Raw genomic sequence first — 13,096 nt, forward strand, 5'->3', positions numbered from 1 at the left:
AACACATTTCTGCCCAAAAATCTTTTCGGTTCTCCTTGACTTTTAGAGTCAGGAGAGAATTATAGGGCAGAAGGTTTTTTCCCCCTAAGCTCTGTTGGATGGGGGTTAGCTGGAATTGATGGAGCTGTAGTAATTGGTAGAGCAATTATGCTCTTTTGTATGTTTAAATATTGTCAAGGATGCCAAGATCTCTGGATGAGAATTCCCCCCTTTCCACCTTTGTAAATCAAAATAGGTAACCCTAGGGCTAGTGTACCTGTAACTGAAAGAGAGTAGTAAAGAGAAATGTATTTGTTTTTTCAGTTTGTTTACTGAACTTTGTGTAGTCAGTTCTGTTTTTCACCATAGTCAGTCAATCACTTAGGGCTTGTCTCACTACTGGGAGAGCCATGCTGCTGCAATCGATGCAGCAGGTGTCAATTTAGTGGGTCTAGTGAAGACCCGCTAAATTAATGGCAGAGCGCTCTCGGTTGACTCCGGTACTCCAGCTCCCCGAGAAGAGTAAGGTAAGTCGACCGGAGAGCGTTTCCCGTCGACGCAGTGAAGACACTGGGGTAAGTCTACTTAAACTACGTCGACTCCAGCTACGTTATTCATGTAGCTGGAATAGCATAACTTAGGTCAATTTACCCCGGTAGGTTACAAGCCCTGTGTTGCCCACGTTGTTTGTGTGGGTCTTTCACATAGTAATAGGAAAGAGAAAAACACTGTAAAAAGTAACGTGATAGTAAACACAAAAACTGCTAGGGGGGTCTCAGAGACAAGTATAGTATCTGAAACTACTTTCAACTCTTCTTTGCAAAAAATTGATTAGAAATTGAATCAAATATTTTTCTTTATTTACTAACATGACATTTTAAACCTATATAGCCTAATCCTGTAGTCCTTACACAGGCAAACCTCCCATTGATGTCAGTGGGAACTTTACCTAAAGAAGTACTACATGACTGGGCTTGTAACATTACCTTTTTATCATCCTTAACAGATCAGCCAGTGGATCACTATCTAGGAGGTTTATTGTGCATATACTTGGTGGCTAGTTCCCTTCCTCCTCATGCAAAGCTCTTGATTTCCGTAAGAGAGTGATTCCCTCCTCTTCTGACCTCTCCTTTCCCTTTATCCTCTGGCAGAATTCCTGAACTCTGTAGTGCACTGCAGGGGCAAAAGGTGATTTGTCAAGGGGTGCTCTTTTATTGTTCTCTAGATAAACGCTGTTATTGCTCACCACAGTCCTATGGAAATAGTATGCATTCATTGAAATATTTTAAAATTTGTTTATTTTATTTCTTCTAATAGCCTCCAACTATAGTATGCAGCATCTGCAAACGTGATGGCCATTCCAAAAATGACTGCCCAGAGGATTTTAAGAAAATTGATCTAAAACCACTACCACCAATGACAAACAGATTTCGGGAAATACTTGATATAGTGTGTAAGAGATGCTTTGGTAAGTACAGTATTACTGTTGGACTAGTGTAGGACTTTTCACTTCACAGGCTGTAATTTCTAAAAATTAAAGCCGTAGAGCCGAATTCTGTTCCCTTTAATGTGGTGCTTACTTCATTGACTTTAGTGGGAGGAAGTTACAGCAATGTAGCTGAAACAGAATTTGGCCCATATTGTTTTGTCATATAGTTTGAAGTCAGTAGAGTTATGCTGACAAAGAATTTGGTCCCAAAATGTGTTTTAGCAAGAACTTTCATCTTTAGTTATTATTGGTTTTGGAGAGAACAGGCAGCCAATGTGCATAAAGTACTCCTGACAGAATTCTGCACACCTGTGGGAGCGCAGAATTCAGATGGTCTACATATTTCTGTAAAATGAAAAATAAATATGCAGGGGGACACGCACCTCTTCTTTGGTAGCCCAGGCAGTGCATCTGTTCCAGCGTGCCTGAAGCAGCCTCAGAGAGGCAAATCACTGCGGGGGGAGGGAGGCTGGGCGTGTGTGCCTGTGGGGGAGATGTTGATCACTGTCATGGGGTGGGGCTGGCCAACAAGCGAGAGAGATTATGTCCCTATCACTTGCTACTGCGACTCAATAGGCATGGAGGTGGGGTAGGTCTTTTTATTATGCCCAAGGAAGGCTCTGTACCTGAAACAGAAATGTAGCAGCCTGCCTGCTAGTTAATTGATATCATTCTGTGAGGCAGAAATATAGCAGGCTGCCTGCCTAGTAACATGTCTGTAACTTCCTGAGAATCGAAAAAAACACTTAATTAAATATTAGTATCATATTACTGAAAATTGTTTGTTTTTAAATTAAAGAAAATAGCTTTTGTAAACACCCCCTCCACACACACATATTTTGTAAAAGTTGCTGTTGATAGTTAATTGATCTCATTACCTGAGGCAGAAATGTAGCAGCCTGCTTGTGTAGTAACATTGTTAATGTTCCTATTGTTAGTTAATGGTTCCCATTCTCAGTCGATTCCCCCAGGAGCATAAAACATGTAAAAGTTTTAAGACCCCTACATTGCCAGAGTGATGTAAAGCCTTATAAATGACAGTAAGGGAATCAGCTAGGAAAATCTATGTGCTTTCTCACTTTTTTCCTGTGGCAAAGTGGCACAATGGGGTTAGATTACAGCACAGGATTTATTTTACCTATCCATTAAAAAAAAAAAAAAAAAAAGACTTTGAGGGCAAATAAAACATTTACCAAGAAGTCAATAAAATGTCAGGACAATCAGAACCAAGCACTTCTCAAAGTACCCAGCCAGGTCCAGGACAATGATTAGCAAAACTGTATGTCTTTCATGTGTGAAAGACTGAGCAATTTAAAATGCCATTCTACTTTTTTTTTTATTGCTGTTTGGTGTTCTGTAATGTAATTTAAATGAAAATCCAGGATTATAACTGGAATGCAGGGTATTGGTTACCAGGTGTTTGTAACTTAACTTTCATGTGTTTAGGAAATGCTGAATCGTTATTGGGACTTTTTTCTATATTGTAGTTTAAATAACTTACCAAAACAGTTGAAACTGATGTGATTATATTGCATTATTTTGACAAATAAAATTTGCAGAATTTTTCACATTTAAAAATTTTGGGGGGCAGAATTTTTAATATTTTGATGCAGAATCCCTCCAGGAGTAATAGAGATTTGGTGTGGTAAGCAGTGTGGCCTCAGGCTTGGTCTACACTACCAAGTTACATTGATATAACTACGTTGCTCAGGGATGTAGAAAATCCACAGCCCTAAGCAATGCCTTTATACTGACCTAACCGTCGGTGTAGACAGCGCTATGTCGACAGGAGGGCTTCTCCTGTCGATGTAGCTACTGCCTCTTGGGGAGTCAGAGTACCTACGCCAATGGGAGAGCTTTTCCCATCGGTGTAGGTAGCATCTTCACTAAGCACAGTGGCGCAGTTGCACTGGTGCAGTTGCCGCACTGTTAGTGTAGACAAACCCTCCGTATTACCTGGATTCTACAGTTCTTACTCAGGCAAAGCTCTTATTGGCTCCCAAGAGTTTTGACTGATTAATGACAACAGGATCAAGTCCCAAAGTAAAATGCAGTCAGTACTAACTACCATAGAAAATGTCAGACTTATTCAAAGAGAATAAATATTAGCAAATACTTTAATTCATAAAATCAGATATTTAGGACCAAAAATATAGTGGAATGTTAAATCAGAGTCTAACTTTTTTTTTTCTCAGATGAATTATCACCTCCTTTCTCTGAGCAACAAAACAGAGAACAAATTCTGGCAAGTTTGGAAAGATTTATTAGAAAAGAATACAACGGTATGTAATAATAGATAACCACTTATCATTCGTTGTTAAAATTTCTCCCTTCATTCCAGTTGTCCAGCCCATTAATATAGAATTGTCTTTCTTTGTTCCTTTGTCCACTTTAAAATGGTGGCATCTTCCTTTTGAGTGTGTATATAAAGGTACCTGTAGACATATAAACTCAATCCCTAACCCTACTCTGGCCCCTTTGTGCTGCCCTAGTGGTGCTGGCAACTGGTGCATCTCTACAGCATGGGGGAAAGCCTGCATGATGTAGGTTGACATAACCAAACCCTTGCTGACCCCAAGCACAGGAAGCATGCCACGGGAGGGAAAGAGTGTTATTGGACTATAGCCAACTACATATAGTTTAGAGTAGCATTGTGGCCCATGTACTTATATGGACCCATCAATATAGTATTTGGGTGCTTCTGAAATCTTAATGAATTTATCTTCGCATCACTTCCATGAAGTAGGAAAAATTATTCTCTCTCTCTATATATATATATATTGTGGAAACCAAGGCACAGAAAAACTAAGTGACTTGTCTAAGGTCTCACTCAAAGTCTGTAGCACAATCAGGAATTGAACCAGGTCACTTGAGTTCCAGTCTATTGTCTTATCCAGAAGACCATTCTTTCTTCCAGAATTGGCCCCAAGATCAGGTAGCTGTAAATGTTTCTTTTGCAGCTCCACCCTTCAGCTGTGCCCCGTGCTTATTGGTGACAGCTGAGGATTGAGGGCCCAATCTTTCTGTCACAGAAACTTAAGACTGAAGGTTTCTGATTCCATCAAAGGTTTGAAAGCAGCCATGAGCTGATAGATATAGTTTCTTATCATTGATTTCAAAATGAACAAATTACAGTGATCTAAAACAGGTCACTCAATTATATTACCATGCGTATTAATACGTGAGTGAAAATAAATTTCAAACAAAAATGAAATGAATAACCCAAAGTGGAAATAAAATGTTTCATTCAGAAACTGCATTGACTTCATTATTTGTATCTTATACCATAGACTATGGTTAATGGGCACAGAAAGCTTATGCTCTAATAAATTTGTTAGTCTCTAAGGTGCCACAAGTACTCCTGTTCTTTTTGCGGGCACAGAGAAACATCCCAATCAACCAAACTTTCCTAGTAACAGAAAATGGAATTTTCATGTTGTTGTTGGAATCATCATGATTTATACAGGGTTATTATCTGTATTTATTACCACAACACCAATTTAACCTTAAATTCCTTTATTACATCCAAAGCCCAAATAATACACCTCAACCCCGATATAACGCGACCCGATATAACACGAATTCAGATAGAACGCGGTAAAGCAGTGCTTCGGGGGGGGGAGGGGCTGCACACTCCGGCAGATCAAAGCAAGTTTGATATAATGCAGTTTTACCTATAACATGGTAAGATTTTTTGGCTCCCGAGGACAGTGTTATATCGGGGTAGAGGTGTATGTATATAATTGCTCTAAACATGCCTATAAAGCCTAAATAAGCAACTTACTACATCCAAAGTGTATTCTGTTAGTCTTAAAGGTGCCACAGGACCCTCTGTTGCTTTTTACATCCAAAGAGTAACAAACCATTTATAAGCTGTTTGATCAAGGTACTTACAAATGGGCTAAACCCAGGGATGCTTAAACCTATATTGTCAGCTCCAACTTGGTCAGGCAGGTATTAGCAATGAACTCCTGAGTTTACCTTGTTATACCCATTAACAAACAAGTGATGTCATTGCCAATTATTGGACCTTAGTTAAAGCCAGATGAAACAGTTTCTTAGATAGCCAATTATTTACTGTGCTTGGTTCCCAATTAATCTTGTTTTATTTCTATTACTGCAGCCCAACCTTAAATAAGATAACGCTGGTATTTCAAATGGTCACTACTAGTTTAACACAATTACTTCTTTCTCATGATCTCATTCTTTTTGGTCACATGCTTTGAGCCTAATGCTCATTTGACTATCCCAACTCAATTTAAAACCATAGTTCACCCTGGTTTAATGTGAGCCTATATCCCTACAATTGCTAAACCTTGGGAAGTATAAATGAACCAAAAAAATCACAAAGAATCAAGTACAAATAGCTGTACCTTAGTATCTGTTTTATTAATGTGTATTATAACTAGTTTTTTTGCATGTATTTATATACTTTTCAAAACAGTTAAAACTGTATTGTACTGTAAAAAAGCAATTAATGTATGTAGAAATTCGTATGTAATAATTAGTTACTGAGTCCCTAACATGGCAGGCATATCAAAAATTGCATTTTAATTCCTCATCAGTTGCACATAGAAATTAAAATAATGTACCAACTACTTCTGTTGTCTGACATGAGATGTCAGAGGTGTCCAATAGAAACTGATTTAAAAGTCCATTAAATATATTAAGCAAAATTGGGTCCAGCCTCTTATCTCAAATAAGAAATTTCCTGTAGTAAGCAGTGCCAAAAGATATTACAAAAAAAGTGACACTTTTTGTCTATTCTTTTGGTTAGATAAAGCCAGACTGTGCTTATTTGGCTCTTCAAAAAATGGATTTGGATTCCGGGACAGTGATCTGGATATCTGCATGACCTTGGAAGGCCATGAAAATGCAGAGGTGGGAGTTCAGTATTTGAAAATATATGTTGCAATTACATTTTATACTCTTAAAATGAAGAAAGATTTATGATCCTTCATTCATTATTCCATGAAATATAATATTTGTTCAGTTTGTGGGGTGAGGATCCATAGTTCATTGCTCAGATTTTGCTATTTATTTTTCTAGAAACTAAATTGTAAGGAAATAATTGAAGGTTTGGCAAAAATTCTTAAAAAGCATCCAGGTATGTATTTTAAATGTATTCTACATGATATTTACAATTACATGTATCTGCTTGTATGTTTAATATTTATGGAAATATTTTATCCTCAGGTTTAAAAAACATCTTGCCTATAACAACAGCCAAAGTGCCTATAGTAAAATTTGAACACAGACGGAGTGGCTTAGAGGGAGACATCAGCTTATACAATACGCTAGTAAGTGTCTCTTTCTGTAAAAGCTAATGCATACTTTGCAGAATTGTTTGGAAAGTTTGCCTACAGATGGTAATACTTGGACATCTAAAAGATGGAGATAGCATTGAAGTTACTAGGGAATAATTCTGAATCAGAAATAAAAATACCATATCCAATTTTTTTTACATATTTTAATTTAAATAGCCCCAAATCCTCAGCCTAGTGCCCAGCCTAGGTAGTTGGTTAGCTTTGTGGCACAGTGGTGGAGGGGCCTTCCTTTTTTGAGCTGCAGAGTCACTGTGGCCTTTCAGCTTAATGGAGCCTGTTTGTCCTTCAATTTCTGGCTCTTTTCTTACACTGTGGAAACAAACAGCGTCTCCTGCCATGGGCCTCTCCAGGCCAGCAAAGGAGGGGCCAGGATTTGCCCCAGATTCACTCAGTTTTTGAATGATTCCATCTCTGAACAAGCTGGTGTGTTCAGGTGCTAATTTTTTACAAATAAATTGGTCTGAAGTCAGCCTTTAATTGTGTTCTTGCAACCACACTGAAATGTTGCATGGGTGTCACTGAGCGTACAATTTGCCTCCATGTATATTTTGGCTCTCTACCTCCCCATGTCTGAACTGCAGGCTATACCAGATTAAACTATAAACTATTGTCTAATACTTGTCTGTTTTCCAGGCACAGCATAACACAAGAATGCTGGCTACATATGCAGCTATTGATCCTAGAGTGCAATATTTGGGATATACAATGAAAGTTTTTGCTAAGGTAATATAAAGATATAGTACAACATGACTTTATCATTATTTATTATTTGTATAGCACTGTGCTCTATGCTAGACTGTCATTGTCCCAAAGAGCTTACATGATGCTGATGCCAGCTAGAAAGGAGACAAGCAGAATCTTCTTAATCTGAGAATTAAAATGCTACCTCCTGAGTGGCTTTGTATGGGCATATTCAAGCCTTAGGGCTTGTCTATAAATGTGCACTAGAAGGGTGTGACTTTTAAAGTGCACTAAGTGGCCTGTGTAGACTCTGCTGGCACAAACTAAATCTTCCCAAGTATTCTTTAGAAATCACACCCCTCTAGAGCGCATTGCTGCTCCATGTAGACAAGCCCTTCGAACCAAGTTTTGCCCTCAGGTATGTATGGTGAGTTCCCATTGAAGCCAGTGAAGTTGCAAACATATTCCAGAGCAGAAATTGGCCTTAATGCCCTCTGTTGGCTGTTGAATCATTTGTGTTTGATGGAAAGCTGATCTTTTGAAAAAGTAGGTTTTAATTTCTTGAACTCAAGCCAGCTACACCAACAAAAAAGCTTTAACATTATAATTGGGAATCAGAATGCACTGTGCATCCAGATGGTAATTTTTCTAGCTAAAAAAAATATTATTTCTTTCCCCTATAATCTTGCAGAAAAGCGTAATAGAAATTGTTTTTTTGTGCAGGGAGATCTTGGAGATAAATGGTATGTGGCTCTGTAAATGACTTGGCATGCAGCCTCTTTGTTTGTTGACTGAAACACTATCTCTTTATTTGCTCTACATTATTTAATTGACCACGTGAATGGATTTTCATGAAAAGACTAGCAGAATTTGTTTTATTATTGCTTTAGTGCTGTACCATAATACAAGCTGTTAATGTACTGCTGTCCCTTGAGATAACTGAAATATACTTCTGACTTTGTTCCAGAATGTTACAGTCATTTGTCCATTGTATTATCACTTATGCTGATAATTAATTTTCAAGTTGGGATTAGACTCTATATTTGCATTCTTTGGAAGAGCACAAGGGGAGCTGAGAGAGGGATGGTGTCTAAGCCCAGGACTGGAAGCCAGGAATTCCTGACTTTCTCTGGCTGGGACACTCCTCCTGTGGCCTGCAAATCACTTAAATCCTTTTGCCTCAGTTTCCCTGTCTGTCAAAATTGGGATGGTGGAAGGTTTGATGTGTTACTAATAACAGTGAATTTGAATTCATATTTACTAGGGCTGTCAAGTGATTAAAAAAATGAATCGTGATTAATCACAGTTTTAATTGCACTGTTAATAACAGAATACCATTTATTTAAATATTTTGGATGTTTTTTATATTTTCAAATATATTGATTTCAATTACAACACAGAATACAAAAGTGTACAGTGCTCATTTTATATTATTTTTGATTACATATATTTGCACTGTAAAAAAGATAAAATAAATGTATTTCAATTCACCTCATAAAAGTAGTGTAGTGCAATCTCTTTATCATGGAAGTTGAACTTACATATGTAGAATTATTATTTTTACATAACTCCCTTTAGCTGAGGGAGCCCTTGTATGCAAGGGAGGGTGGATTTTACCTCAGGTATTTGGTATGCGGCGGGGAGGAGAGGCTGGTGCAGGGAGGCTGAACTTGCCAGGCCTCTGTTCTCTATGGCAATGTTTCTCAAACTTTTTGTGACGGTGACCCCATTTTGACTAAAAAAAATTTTTTTTGACCTCCCCCTAGAAAAAATTGTGTCGTCCCCCCCTCCCCCACACACACACCTTCAGTCCCGCTCAGGGTGTGGGGCTTAAACCCCCCTCGGGGTGGGGGGCACCGGGCTTCAGCCCGTCTCGTGAGGCGGGGCTCTGGCTCCTGCTGCCCCCGGAGCAGTGGCTTCAGGCCTTCATCCCCACTGCCCACGGAGCAGTGGCTTCAGGCCCACCCACCCCCGGAGCTGTGGCTTCTGCCACCCCTGGAGCTGCAGCTTCAGCCCTCCCTCACCTCCTGCTGTCCCCGGAGCTGTGGGCTGGGGCCTCAGCCCTCCCTCACCCCCTGCCGCCCCTGGAGCAGCAGGCTATGGCTTCAGGCCCCCAGCCCGCCCCCCACGGCCCCTGGAGCTGTGACTTTAACCCCCTGCCGCCCCCAGAGCTTGGGGCTGGGGCTTCAGCCCTGCTGCGGATGTCTTCCTCCCCGCCCAGAGGTATGCGATTAACGTGTTAAAAAAATTAACACATTAATTTTGTTTTCAGTTACTCGCAGGCGTTAACTGCAATTAATTGACAGCCCTAATAAGGTGCTGTTAAAATTGCACTGCATTGTGTGTATGTATTTAGAGTAAAGTGAACTGCCAATAAGAGTTATTTGTATGCTAGACGTGGGAACAGAGTTTAAAAGCACATTTGTATGTTACCACGTGATCGCAGTGTAAGTAGCACAAAATACTGCTGTCATTTTTCCAGACCAGGTTTATAAATGTTTTCCATTTTGATAATAATTACAGTTAATATGTAGGTAAAGAAGATTTTTTTACAGTAATGCAAGCATTTATATTTTCAAAATATTTTAAAGGGAATTTGCCAGATTAAAAATGGTATATTTCATAACATCTTATGTCCATATCTGTATTACTAATAAAACCATAAGAAACTGTATATTTTTCAGTTTTAATAAGGCAATTCACCCTTTGTGCCTGATGTTTGTATTTCATAGAGCCCTGCAGTGAAAATAGGCTAGTTGGTTTCACATTTAGGGGGTATTATACACTAGCGTAATGTAACAATTAAGAAAGTTGCAAATACCACAGGAAAATAACTAACTTCACATAAAAATCATTAAAATAAAAATTTTAAATTAAAAATAAAACTAAAAATACGGAAGCATCTTTGTTAACATAAGGTTAGGAAAACGTTGGTTTCACAACATTGAAATTTTGAAACTAAATTGAGCTAGATAGCAAAAACTGCACAATTTTAGAGGCTGCTTTGGAAAATTTGGGCCATAGAATTTGGAAAGACATTTTCCCATCAGATCATTGAAGCTTTATGAGTTGATCAAATTTTGTTCCTAAACTACTTGACAGTGTCTCTCTAAATTTGTTGACATTTATCTTTCAGACTTGATTAAACGGTTTTTAATTCTGAAACAGTAATTGAGTTTTTGTTCATTGCCATAGTTCAGAGTTAAATACCTTGTAGTTTAATTTTCATTCAGTCCTTTGTTCAAAATGTATTTTGTCTAGCGCTGTGACATTGGAGACGCATCCAGAGGAAGCCTATCTTCATATGCCTATATCCTTATGGTGTTGTACTTTCTGCAACAGAGAAATCCCCCAGTTATCCCAGTTCTTCAGGAGGTAGGTTTTCAGGAAAAGATGTAATGGAAAAAGTGGCATTGTTTTTTCAAGTCAGATTTGAGAGTTTTTGGTCCTAAGGGTAAGGGGTGCAAATGAAAATCCTGGGCCTCTTTTCATCATCCATTTTCTAACTTTTACTTTGTAATGTAAGTAAAACTTAAAAAGAAAACAGCAGCAAAACCAGGAATGTATTTTCGACCTGGTTATGTGCTACTCCATTCACTTTCTTGGGTTTGGGTCAAATTACGGTGTTTGTACAATCAAGAGAAAGAGGACTCAATCAGCAAGGAGGTGTAATGATGGCCCAAGTTAGAAGTCCTGAGTTCTAATTCCAGCTCTGCTATTGACTTGCTGTATGACTTTGGGCATATTACTCAAATGCTCTTCAGCTTCCTCATCTGCAAAAGAGGGGTGATGTTTATGTTCCTACCTGTTAAGGTGTTGGAACAATTAATGTTTCTATCGCTTTGAAGATAGTGTTACATAAATGCTAAGAAATTTTACTAATAAAATAACATTATATACCTCCATTATTGTTTAAGGTGAGGCAAACTGCACTTATTCAGCCATCTGCCTTTCCCTGAAACGTTGACATTCTCTGGAGTTCCCTGATAGGAGTAATTCTCAGATCTATCTGCCTTTTCCTTCTTTGCATAAAAGAGGAACTCTGGCTGAGTCACTCTATTTGAGACCATTACTTCATTGCCACTACTTTAATGGTCTGGTAATTGCTACTTCTGGGGCTGTATTTAAGTAACAGCTGAGTCTCCCTTTGGCCAGGGCTGCCCAGAGGCGGGGGGGAGGGGGCAAGTGGGGCAATTTGCCCTAGGCCCCACAGGGGCCCCCACAAGAATATAGCATTCTATAGTATTGCAACTTTTTGTTATGGAAGGGGCCCCCGAAATTGCTTTGCCCCAGGCCCCCTGCCTGAATCCTCTGGGCGGCCCTGCCTTTGGCCTATCCAAATTAAAGTCATGATGGGTAAGGCCAGCTATGGTCTCTTTTAATTTAGAGACTTAATAGGAAAGAGGAGCTGAGTGCAACCAGGTGGGATGATTTTATGCACATTTTCTTAGTTCTAAGGAACAAAGAAATTAAAATACATGAAATATTTGGTAGATGAGCAGAATTGCCTTTAGGTAAAATGCATTTGAATGTTTTCCATGTAATGCCAAGCACCTTTCAAACAAATACTGAAATAAAAAGCTGTTCTTGCAATAGTCTTTGCAACAAAACTGTCACTGTTTTATGATTACTTAAACCCAAGGTGGCAGTGAACACTAGGAAGATAACTGTTCTTGTGTTTTTGCAGATATTTGATGGAAAACAGATTCCTCAGAGAATGGTTGATGGCTGGAATGCCTTTTTCTTTGATGACATGGAAGAGCTGGTAATGTTCCAATTCCAAAATACTCACTTAAACTTAGGGCTTGAATACATGGGAGAGCTTTACCAGTTATACCAGCATAGTTAAATTGTCATGATTATACTGTTATAACTCCCTGTGTAGATACTCATACTCCAGTATAAGAGTAAGCTAAACCGAAAAACCCAAACTGCTTCCAAAGCAATGTAAGTTAAAGCAGAAAAAGGCACTCTTGTACTGAAATAAGTGTCCACATAGGGAGTTATGGCAGTATAAAAATATCCATTTAAAGTCATGACTTAGTTTATACAGATATAACTTTTTCCTGTAGACAAGCCCCTTATTAAGATGTGTAGTTCAGGGGGGAAAGTACTTGGTTAATTGTACCTATACGAACTGTGTCTTAAATTGCATGTAGAAGAAGCATTTGCCTTCACTTGGAAAGAACACTGAGTCACTTGGAGAACTCTGGTTAGGGTTGCTGCGATTCTACACTGAAGAATTTGATTTCAAGGAATATGTGATCAGCATTCGGCAGAAGAAACTACTAACCACCTTTGAGAAACAGTGGACATCCAAATGCATTGCCATTGAAGGTACCTATTTGTTGAATTTCTGTTCTGTTATGCAACAAAACAATGAACACATGCTTGGGGATCTGATCTCCCATTGATGCACAGGATCTTTACCTGGGGAACTCCCATTAATGATAATGAGACTTTAGTTTGCAAATCCTACAGCATTCGTAAATGGGACAATAGACTCCTAACTTTTAATATTTCTTCTGTGCGTAATTCACATCTATTTTAAACCCACTGCAATCAATAACCCAAAAATTGCTCTGCTCCCACCTATGAGTGTATGTAATATGGGACCTTA

The 13,096-nt window shown here is 38.8% G+C and overlaps 1 protein-coding gene across 3 annotated transcripts in view; it reads left to right on the forward strand.

Annotated features, from left to right (window-relative positions):
- The window catches only part of TUT4 (terminal uridylyl transferase 4), an 81,779-nt gene that overhangs the window by 50,244 nt on the left and 18,439 nt on the right, over nt 1-13,096 (forward strand). For all 3 annotated transcript variants that reach the window (XM_054037115.1, XM_054037116.1, XM_054037117.1), the window contains exons 14-22: nt 1,297-1,447; nt 3,664-3,750; nt 6,246-6,349; nt 6,518-6,575; nt 6,665-6,768; nt 7,429-7,518; nt 10,738-10,851; nt 12,164-12,241; nt 12,636-12,813. In XM_054037115.1, the coding sequence (XP_053893090.1) occupies nt 1,297-1,447; nt 3,664-3,750; nt 6,246-6,349; nt 6,518-6,575; nt 6,665-6,768; nt 7,429-7,518; nt 10,738-10,851; nt 12,164-12,241; nt 12,636-12,813 (964 nt within the window). The remainder of the gene's footprint in view (nt 1-1,296; nt 1,448-3,663; nt 3,751-6,245; nt 6,350-6,517; nt 6,576-6,664; nt 6,769-7,428; nt 7,519-10,737; nt 10,852-12,163; nt 12,242-12,635; nt 12,814-13,096) is intronic.

Source organism: Malaclemys terrapin, chromosome 8 (assembly GCF_027887155.1).
Source record: "Malaclemys terrapin pileata isolate rMalTer1 chromosome 8, rMalTer1.hap1, whole genome shotgun sequence".
NCBI classification, from domain to species: domain Eukaryota; kingdom Metazoa; phylum Chordata; order Testudines; family Emydidae; genus Malaclemys; species Malaclemys terrapin.